The following is an 11700-nucleotide window of genomic DNA, read 5'->3' on the forward strand; positions in this document are numbered from 1 at the left end:
TGCAGCAAAACCTGCAATCATTGTTGCAAATCCTCATCATCAGTTTATCGTCAGATAAACTTCCTCTATAGTTAAAGACAAAAGAAAATGAAACATTAGGACAAAAATGAGAAATATACTTACTTTACACCCGACTTCCAGGTGATTCCTGTAAATGGCGTTGTCTTGGCTAGGGATCCTGGGAAAGCTCCAGCACTGTGTAGGAGTGTCTTCTCATGAGATCTGGGATCCTTAGCTTTCCGGGGATCTCACTTCAATGCCGGATTCTAGGAGTCATGGGTGGAGGTCAGGATGTAAGGTAAGTATATTCTTAATTTTTCTAAAAGGTGCAAGGTCCACTTTATGGAATCGGCCCCTTTGGACTGTTATTTTGTCCATTCTGAGACATTGATGATTTTTTTCCAGCGCTGTGATGGGATGACATTTTTTACCTTCTACATTAGCAATAAGGGTAACCTACCTATGGAAGGGAAATTACATTAAAAACAAACCATTTATTTTTCAGAGAGCTAGAACAATTCTGGAGTATGAAAAATCCTTGCCAACCTGTTTAAGAAATAAGTTTGAACTTGGAAAAATCTGCAACATCTCAGAAAATGACCGTTTATGTTTAAGGTAATACGGTATAATGATAGTAAGGGTCAGTTCACCTCAACAGAATATTGCATTCATGTGCGGAGCATGGTGGGCTAAGTTAGTCTCCAGGTTCCTTGACAGACATGGACGAATTTGATGATACCCTTCCATAAAAAAAGGAGAACCAACAATTTTCTCTAAAGTAACTTGAAACTGACAAAGGTAATTGCAATCCATCATTGATTATTCCTTATTTAATACAAATCAAACTTTGCTTTTGATTTTTAATTCAACACAATATTGTAAATAATAAAACAAATGAAAATGGCATGGACAAAAATGATGGGACTCTTACCCTAAGTAATCTCTGTAGCTATCAATGAGACTTTTGCCCATTTTGCCCATGCCAACAGGTAGTTTGGCCCACTCTTCTTGAGCAAACTGCTCCAGCTGTCACAAGTTTAAAGGTTGCCTTCTTTAGACTTCTTGGCTCATAGATTATTTTAATTGGTGTGGCTTTTAATTCCTCCATCTATTAAATGGCGCAATCAGACACTGACGTACTTTGATCTTGGGGTATAGCTCATATCTCTTTGGAAAGTTTCCCTTGTTCTTTGTCAACTATTTGCACAAACCTTCTGTTTAATAAGGGGGCAATTATTCTCTTGCAGCCACCTCTAAGAAGGTTGGCTACACTCCCATGACACTTAAATGCCTTAAACATATTTGCAACTGTAGTTACAGGAACATGAAACTGCTTGGAGATGTTCTCATAGCCTTCACCTTTCACATGCTGGTCTCTAATTTTCATTCTGATCTACTCAGACAACTCTCTCCTTTGCTTTCTCTGGCCAATGTTCAGTGTGGTGCACACAATGATACTAAACAGCAGAATGACTACTTTTCTCCATTTAAACAGGTTGACTGACTGATTACATGATTAAAGACGTGTGTGATAATAATTACAGAAATATCACTATGATTCAATTATTTATAATCTCTTCTAGGAGTACCAACAAATCTGTCCAGGCAATTTTAGAATATCTTTGTAGAATAAGCAATAATGTATCTCTTTTCACATTTTCTGTGCTTTACTTTATGATATAGAATAAAAATGCATGCAGGTAAGACTATTGCTTTTAACTACATCACTTTTCAGGAGGAATGAAGTATTATTTCAATGAGCTGTAAGGGTACCAACACATCTGTATGTCTTAGATACTCCAACTAAGAGCTACCTGCTATAATTCCTAACACTGCTGCAGCTCACCTATGGGTTTTGTGTGCCCTAGTCCATCTTTGTGTGTCCCAGCGCCTTCTGTTGTATTTTACAAAAATGGAGAGTATGAATCCTCTCACGAAGTGGAACAGCAGATGTGCAGACACAGGAACTCAAGAGAAGAGACCTCACCAATATAGTCCCAGAGAAATAAAGGGAACTGCCAAAAAGTTAAATATCAGTTTTGGATGGAAAGGCCCTTTACATAATGTTCTGTCCCCGCTACATGTTACGCTGTTGCCTGTATAGCTCGATGAGTGAAATGTTAAAGCTTTATTACCAAAACAGGGTGGGGTGAAACTGGTGAAAAAGACCATGAAAACATACAATCAGCATTTAAACATGTAAGCTTAATGTCAGCTTACAAATACAGAGTAAAATAAGTCCATCCATACCAGCAATGCTGCCGAAAGGGATTTGGGAGTTTTCCTCCAGGCATGTGCTTAGGAAGGCATTGGATTCTCTTCTCCTCTGTTCTAAGATCGAGGCTGAATTCCCAGAATGCCCTTGTGCCTGGAGTTTTACTAAAGAAAAATGGTCTAACTACTGTAAATAGAGATATGTTCTCTTCAACACCATCTTGTGACCAATTTTGATATGGCAGGCAGCTAAGTATAATTTCCTGCCTGTCAAGGCAGAACACATAATGTGTGTAAATGCTGATAAAGAAAATTTAATATGGATATAGCTTAGGTAGGAATATGCTCCTACCTGTATAAATGAAATTGTTAACTGCAATTGTACTAAGTGTGGTTGTGATGACCATATGTCTGACCTTGTGTACCGAAAGTCATATATAATTGTTCGTCCAGAGAAGTGTCTAATAGGTAAATATATATTGTCCACCTGACCTGAGTTAATTGTTCTTCCAAATAGTATATAATTAAGCTTAGTATATACTGTCCTTGTCACCTTTCACAGGGAGCAGCACAATGACAGCTGAAGCCTGCAATACAGTGTGTAAAGTAAAATAAACAAATTAATTTAAAAAGTTTTAAAATGTTACTAAAAATTGTGTAAAATACTTCCAATTCTTTGTACATTTGTTAGTTTATGGTAATATCAGCAGATAATTTATTAAAACAGTGCACAGTAAAACCTTTACATGTTAAAACTTCACTTAAATATAATATAAAAGTGATCTGTGTAGGGAAATTAGATTTAAGGCTCAATTCGCAAAGCTAAAACACAAGGATAGCGACCCTTATTTTAAAAAAAGCAACAGCTATCTTCAGTTGAGTTCAACGTCGTTTGAAAATTACACTCACATGGCTGAAAATGGTATTATAATAATAATAATAATCACAAAAATAATAATACTATTAATAATAATCATACTCTTATCCTTGTGTAAACCTTCGTAAACTGAGCTTATAGAGTTAGGCCCCATTCACACCTAAGTGTGAGCATAGCCAGGTGATTTAAAGGTCTTTTTCTGTGCATTTGCAAATGCATTTTTTGCAGATTTTTATGTGTGATGTGTAATGCAGGACCAGGATTGTGTGTTTTTGGCCTCATAGACTTTTAAATGAGAGGACCTGAGAAACACGCACAAACACATTTTCTTGAAGCAATTTTTAATCACTCCCATTAAAGGAGAACTATGAGGTGAGTGCTTCTCACTCACCTCATAGTTCTAGCCGACCTGTGACAATGAAACTGTCACAGGTCGGCTCAGTAGATTGGGAAGTGAGCGAACACATACCGGCGTTCGCTCACTTCTTGATCCTGTCACGGCTCTCTGCCGTGACAGGGGAGGGGCTGAATTCCCCCCACTCCGATCCTCCAGCGCTGACTGGCGGAACGGACGGGGGAGGGGGCGGGTACAGCTGGCTCGGCCTCTAGATAGTCAGAGCCAGCTGTCACTCACGCAGCTGCCGGGATCCAGACATAATTGCGGCGTCTCAGTATACTGAGCTTAGGGTGACGGGAGGACGCTAGTTTGTGTCCTCCCATTACCCTTAGGAGAACTATGGGGAAAAGCCCTAACCCCATAGTTTGCAGTATGGGGCCAAAAATGCATGATTTTGCCCCCCAAAAGGATCTCATGTACTTTTTCGAGCTTCACACAACAGACCATAAGTGACAAAACAGGTATGAACAAGCCTATTGAGAGTAATGGGATCCTGAGCATTGTCCTGCTTCGGGAATCACTCAACAAAAACACTCAGGGGTCTTATTGTCAACGTAGCTGTTGACACTAAGTACTGGTGCTGCTAAACTTGTTCTTGCCATCTAGGCTTCATTTACCTCTATTTATATATGAGTTAAGGCAATTAGTGCAAGAAGTTATCTTGCACTAAACAGACTTCATGAAAATGAGATCTGATTCATTGCAATGGGTTTCTGCGCTTTGCACTTAGCATTAGAGTTCTTTCACCTACTAAACTAAAGCATTTAATAAAAACATTTGTTTTTGTTTTTTGCTATCTGCAGAATTAATGAAGTTAAATGGACGGAGTGGCATCATCAGGTTATTTGCCTGAACGAAGAGCCCGGTATTTCAAAGTTAAATGGTGTGTATTGTTTTACAGTGCTGCTAGCAAAATTTGATCCTCTGTGCAAAATGTATACAATTCATTCATTCAGGGAACATAATTTTTCTTGTGTGTACAAGTTCCTAAGGACAGATCATTAAACCTGCCAGCATTCTTCCTGTTGACAATGATGATCAGCAGTACTCTGCAACATCTATGACACAAGTAAAACATTGTACACATTTTTCTCTAATGCATGCAACATATGTGGCTTAAAAAGGATACTTGGGTTGTCATGTCATAATGTATTCTTCTTTTTAAAAGGTGCCAGTTACAACGATTTGCATGCCATTGATGGACCGGTCCATCCTAAACAAATTCCCCAAATTACAGTTCAAGTGCACAGTGCAGACAACTGAATTCTTGAAACTAGTTGATAATTATTTTAATAATGGTCTTATTATTACCATTGGTACATTTTTTGTAACAAGCATGGTTACACTATGTGCAATGTTTATGCTGCTAAAGAACACCTGGCTTCCCATTCTACATTGCCGAAGATCAATTTTTACAGCCAGCTATGGAACATTTTTCACAAAGGTGTCCAAACAGATCTGAGCTCCCGTTACTAACTATTCAAGGTCCTGCAGTATTAAGATTGCCATTTATTCTTATCCGGAAGAACATGAGGAATCAAAGACAATGGTTTCTATTTGCTTTCTGCAGTAAGAGGAAAAAAGGTGAAGAGAAAGTTCAAACAACTATTTTTATACTCGGGGGAATTGGGAAAGAGATGGGATACAAGTGTTTTATTCGAAATGCCACTGCTACTGCAAAATTATAAAGAGACCTGGCAGTGGAACTATCAAAGATGGAAGGGGGGCAGTCATACACAACCTCCAGTGGTCAAAGAACTTTGGGCTCTGTGACCCCCCTCTATGCCTCCATCAGGATTATGAGAAGCTTTGCATGATCAGTGGAAGCTTCTTCATGCACAGAAACTAAATACATAGACGCGTGGAGCAAAACAGTGTTACCACTACCACCGTGTACTGGGGCCTGAAGGAGCTAAGTTACACTCCCATGGAAATCATAAATGTATTGCTTGTTTTGATTACTGAAAAGCAAACCATGTAACTTTACCTATGCTCCTGGGACTGTGTCAAAACTCACAATACTAGGAGATTGATCTATAAAGAATTCCCAGAGCTATTCGCCCTGCGAATATCTGTGAATGTTCGTCTTGTGCGTACATATATCCACAAATCAACGTTCTTTAGGGGGTTATTCACTAAAGAGCCGAAGGATCCAGCCACGACTTCAGCTGATCCTTCGGCTAGCTTCGGCCGGCTCTGCCTTTTGATTCAGTCGAACCGAAGGACTGCTGTACGTGCTATTCACAATATGTCTCAGCTCGACTGAGCCAAAGTGACAGCCGAAGCAGGGAAAACGGCCTGCCAAAGGGCCGGTCGTTCTCCCCGCAACTGACAGTTGGGCAGAGCCAGCCGTGATCTCACGGCTGGCTCTGCCCAGCTGTCACAGATCAGCGTCCCCAAATGACCTGGGGACGCTGATCTGTCATTAAACAATAACTTTTCTTTTTTTTTCTCTTCTTTAAAATATATTTGTTTTTTATTTCACCTATTTTTCATCATTTTTAGACTTTTTTTTCTCAATCTTTTCAATTCTTTTCTTTTCTGCTCAGTACCTCGGAGGTACCAAGCAGACTAGCCAAGCCGAATTACTGCCATTCGGCCCCTATGAGAATAGGGGTGAATGGCAGTGAGTGAGCTGCCGGAGCTTCGGCTCAGCTGATCCTGATGTTGGATCGGCTGAGTCAAAGTCCCTCTACACTTCAGCTCAGGTGAGCATGCAGAGCATGTTTGGCTGGCCAAAGGCAGCCAATGTACAGCTGATTAAAGCCGATGTAAGGCTGTAATCAGCCGTACTGAGCCGGAGTAAATAGCCGACCATCGTTTGGCTCACTTCACTTCGGCTCGGTTATTCACTAGGCTGCCTTTGGCAGCTTTGTGAATAAACCTGTTAGATTTTTTTCCTTATCGAGTGTAATAAAAGTCAAATGTTCTGGTTGTAATACTGCAATATGGTCACTAGATGGCACTAAAGGAACATAGGAAATATGTATTTATATCCTATGCTTCTTTAGCACCATCTAGTGTCCATAATGTGATATTACAAGTAGAATGCTCAAATTTAGTTACACTTGTAAAGGAAAAAACTAAAGAACATTCGTTTGTGCATATATTCACACATAATGAGCATTCACAAATATTCACAGGGCCAACAGCCCAGCAAACTCTTTTTAAATCAATCCCTATGATTTATATATAACTGAGACAAGTAAAGGAGAAATATAATGTATCTATTTAGTGATTACATATTTTCAGCTATTATTGTAGTTTTTACTGTACCATATTTTTTATGTGACTTTCATGCTTTTTACATGTTTTTTATTGTATTAAATAAAAAGATGTGGAGATAAACTTTGGATGAAGCACTGGTTTTTACTGTGACCACTTATGCTGCCTGCATAAAGTGAACCTATTTCTGAAAATGCTAGTTGCCTGTTATGCTCATAATTCAGAGGTTTACCGTGACAGCTAAGTAACACGCATTATTGGAAGAAATCAGTGAGGGCTGATTCTCAAGATTCCTTTCACAACTGTGATAAAATACTTTTTGAGAGAGATAGAGCTTTCGTTTGGTGGTATTTAATAACCTCTGGCATTTTTATTTTTTACTATATAAAGAAAAAAATACCTTATATTTTAAAAAGCAAACTGTTTTCCTTTCTGATATAAAAAATATAAAATAAATAATCTTTTTTTTTAAATTTAAGCCAAAATGTGTTCTGCTACATTTCCTTGGTAACAAAACAAAAAAAAACCAGATAAGGGTATATTAGTCTGTATTACAGTTATAGAGTCTATGAACTATGAACAGATTGGTTCTGGTGCTGAATGACACTGGTAGTGGATGGCACTGGTACTGGCTGGCACTGGTTCTAGATGACACTGTTACTGGTTAAACATGGACTGGTTCTGGCTGGAACTGGTACTGGGTGACACTAATAATGGCTGGCACTGTTAATGGATGGCACTGATACTAGATGATAATGGTACTGGTTGGCTCTAGATGACACTGGAAATGGATGATACTGTTTCTACTGTTAATGGTTCCATACTGTTAATGGATGGCATTGATACTGAATGACACTGGTACTGGTAGGCACTGGTACTATGGGACACTGGAACTGTGTGACACTGGTTCTAACTGGTACTGGCTGGTACTGATATTGGAGGACACTGGAGCTGGATGACACTGGTTCTAGCTGGTACTGATGGATGCTGGAACTGGATGACACTGGTTCTAGCTGGCACTGGTACTGATGGATGTTTGAACTGGATGACACTGGTTCTAGCTAGCACTTGTACTGGATGGCACTGGTTCTGGCTCGCTATAGGCAAAGTAGGTTAAGTGCAGACCTTGTAATTTTCCTTTTAACTACCTCCGGGCCGGCCGTAGTAAAAAAAGGGCCGGCCAGGAGCTCTCTCGATCTGAGCGGGCGTCTCTAGACGTCCGCTCAGACACGCCCCCCTTGTGCGCGCCGTCAGACGCGCGCGAGCGGGAAATGGCCGGTATTTAAAAACGGGCAGCGAATAGCTGCATGCGTTTGAATAGAAAACACAATGTTTGACATCATAACCCCTAAAGTGACAGTCAGCACTTCCATTAAGGTTTATATTTAACATTCCCAAGCAGGAAGTGAAGCAACCTTCAACAAAGCTTGCGTGAAGCTCTGCAAATGCTTTGTTAAGCTTCCTATACACACTGCTCTAATACAAACTGGAGGCCTCAGAGGACCATTTTACTATAAGGGCCCATTTACATCTTTGTTAGCAAACATTCTGTCACGCATTGCAATAACGCAGCCTATTCATGTGAATGGGCTGCCTCATGCACTAAAGAAGGTGTAGCATTTTTAGCAGTTCATTATATTAGTGTGTTGGCGCTGTTGCGCTGTGCTGCAACGCACATCTGCCAGCATGGTGCGTTGTGCTACCATGCCATTACAGCAACATAAATCTGGCCTAACTGAATCCCCTGAAAGCCTGTCACTAACAAATGACTCCGCTCCATGTTATAGTGTGCTGCGTTGATGTGCACTGGGTGAAAATGGAACATGCGGTTGCAGCGCACCACAATACATCACAGTGCACGTTAAAGAGCACAAAATAAGGTAAACGAAAAAAACACAACCGCACATCAATCCAATGCATTCACGCATGCTAAGCACAATGCACGTGTGAATCCATGCCGGCATACAGCATGCTGGGAGACTAAGTAAATGAAGAAAAAAAAGAATGATTCTTTGGATTGTAGGTGAGCTGACTGGGCTGTAATAATATTTTCTTGTGAAATGTATGGAATCTAAATTCAGGCCCGTTTAAAGCAGATGTGTTGGGTTGCGGTGAGCAGCCTTGCCCAACATAGTCTCAATGCAAAGACAGGGCAATTTGCCTTGTGTCCTGTGATGTCAGTTTACAGCAGCATGAAAAAAGTAGGACATGCAGCACCTTTTTTTACACTCAGTGACATTTCAATAAAGTTAAAAATAAATGAAAAGGAAAGGTAAACAGTGCAATGTCCTGCTTCGTTCACAGAGCACACCAGAGGCCACGCAGTAGTAAATACTGCTGGTGTAAATGGGCCCTTAGAAGACAACTATGGGTAAGTGTTTTTCACCATAGTTCTCTTGAAGGGTCACAGGAGGACATATACTAGCGTCCTCCCGTGACCCAAAGCTCAGTATATCGCGAGCTACAGCTCGCGGTAGACTGAGACCACCAGAGATCCACCCAGCTGCGTGAGTGACAGCTGGCTCTGCCTATCCAGAGCCAGCTGTACCCCCCCGTCCGTTCCTCCAGTCGTTGCTGGATGTTCGGAGTGGGGAGGGGGGGGGGATACCTGCGGGTAGCGGTGACTGAGGGTCATGACTCTCTGCAGGGAGACGATCGGGAAGTGAGAGAGCGACAGTATGTGTTCGCTCACCTCCCGATCTATTGAGCCGACGTGTGACAGTTTCATTGTCACAGGTCGGCTCGAACTATGAAGATGAGTGATTTTCATCCCCATCTCATAGTTCTCTTTTAAAGTAAAACTTAAGAACATTAACTCTATGTAATTGTCCTAATAACCAATGTCACCAGGAAAGAAATTGAGGGAAAACCGACATTTTAGTTTGCAAAAGAACATGAATAGGGTGAAAATCATTCTATGGGGACACTCGTTCCTGTGACACCTGTCTGAGGCAAGAATTTGCTTACATTGGAAAGATATATTCTCACTTCCTATTGAGTTTATTGAACATGAAGTCAATGGAAATCTAATCAGACACAGATGGCAAAAAATTATTTTAACTCTCCCCAACACCATATAAGTGATCGGGCGGCTCTATAGGTGCCTGAACGGTTGTATGTGACAGTCATCACTGGTTGTAAAAAATCATACCAAGATCATGGCTGCAAACCTTGATATAACCACTTCAGGTTGCCACTGTTTATGTAAGCTGGCTCTGCCTATCCAGAGCCAGCTGTACCCCCCCGTCCGTTCCTCCAGTCGTGGCCCTAAAATAAAGTATTTAGGCCCCTTTAGGTGAGGTTAGAGCATTTGAGTGGGAAGCGGAGACTCAGCATTGTCACATGACCCTGGGGGGAGGAGGGGTGGCTGACAACTAAACATGAAGAGAAGCTTCCCAGTTGACACAGCTCAGCTTCCAGAAAGCAATGAGCACTAGGCCTCATAAGCACACCTTTACCTCAGTGTGGAAGATGGAGCCATTAGGCTGCGCATTTACCTCACAAAATGTTATCAATGAAGCAGGCCAAACAAGAGCTGGCATGGCCATGAGGACAGGGGGCTCTGTGAGGGTCTGCTACACATCATGGCTTGTTATAGGTGCAGCTCATGAGCCATGAAACCTGTACACCTCTCTGTGAATGGGGGAGTTGACATGTTATGGGGAATTGTAGAAGTCAATGGGGGTAGAAGTCAAGTAGTGTGCAGCTAGGAGAAGTCCGCCGCAGAATGTAAACAAACAATGGAGGCCAGCCTGTCAGAACTCTGTCAGGGGAATTTATCAAAACTGGAGCAGACAGATTATGGAGCAGTTGCCCATGGCAACCAATCACAGGTTCAGTTAAGCTTTGAAAATGAAAGAGAGAAGCTGACTGGTTGCCATGGGTAACTGCTCCAGTTTTGATAAATTCCTCTCAGTAAGAATACATCTGTGTACGGAGAAGGGGGAATAGGGGAAGTCACCTTAAAAGGGCCTATAGGATAAGTGCACTTATGCTTTAAAATGCCACACAAATGTCCTCCAGCATTTTATACACAGCAACATTTCATATCTCACAGACCAATGTGCTAAAATGATAGCTGCACTTTCCTCTGACACACAGGCTAAGCTCAGCTGTCATGGAAATCGGTCACACCAATATCAAACCATCTATTGTGTTTATACATTTTATTTTCTGAATGTGAACACCCCATTGTTTGTCTGTGGACTGAACACCGCTTTACTTCCTGAAGGGACAACCTATGCTGCACCTCACAGGGGACAACCTATGCTGAATCCTCTTGGGGCGGGAACAACCCATTCCATACCTTGTGCGGGGCAACCTATGCTAGACAACCTATGTTAGAGCATTTGACCTCAGCAGTGTCACATGACCCCAGTGGAGGCAGACAGCTAAACATGAAGAGAAGCTTCCCAGGTGACAGAGCTTGGTTTCCAGACAGCAGTGAGCGCTAGGCCTCATAAGCACGCCCTCACCTCAGAGTGGAGGGTGGAGACATTAGGCTGTGCATTTACCTCAACAAATGTTCTAAATGAAGCAGGCCAAATAAGAACTGGCACTGCAGGGAGGACAGGGGGCTCTGTGAGGGTCTCCTACACATCATGGCTTGTTATAGGTGCAGCTCATGAGCCATGGAACCTGTACACCTCTCTGTGAATGGGGGAGGGGACATACTATGGGGTATTGTCGAATGAAATGCACACTTATGACCAGAACTCCCAGCTGTCCCTCAGTTGAAGGGACTGTCCCTATTTTGAGATCCCTCTGTCCGTTTCTCCCCCAGTTGTCCCTCTTTTTGGTCTCGTGTATACCTTTATAATAGATGTATTTAACTATCAGAGGTGTTTTCTAGAAATAGGTGTTTTCTAGAAATAATCCTTTCACCCGAACGCTTAATTATTGGGTGTTATTTTGAACAACGGTTATAAAGGAAGCACAAGCAGTTGTTGGTTTAACCACATGCCGTCCGTGGCAATTTCTTTATTTT

General features: G+C 41.5%; 1 protein-coding gene across 1 annotated transcript in view; it reads left to right on the top strand.

The window, feature by feature from the left end:
* LOC108787934 (transient receptor potential cation channel subfamily V member 3-like) overlaps positions 1 to 4751 on the top strand; it is a 48243-nt gene extending 43492 nt beyond the window's left edge. The window contains exons 19-21 of the mRNA XM_018557634.1: positions 506 to 615; positions 4292 to 4371; positions 4657 to 4751. Of these exons, the coding sequence (XP_018413136.1) occupies positions 506 to 615; positions 4292 to 4371; positions 4657 to 4751 (285 nt within the window). The remainder of the gene's footprint in view (positions 1 to 505; positions 616 to 4291; positions 4372 to 4656) is intronic.
* Positions 4752 to 11700: the final 6949 nt, after the last annotated feature.

Source organism: Nanorana parkeri, unplaced genomic scaffold (assembly GCF_000935625.1).
Source record: "Nanorana parkeri isolate BGI_ZX_2015 unplaced genomic scaffold, ASM93562v1 scaffold293, whole genome shotgun sequence".
Taxonomy (NCBI): domain Eukaryota; kingdom Metazoa; phylum Chordata; class Amphibia; order Anura; family Dicroglossidae; genus Nanorana; species Nanorana parkeri.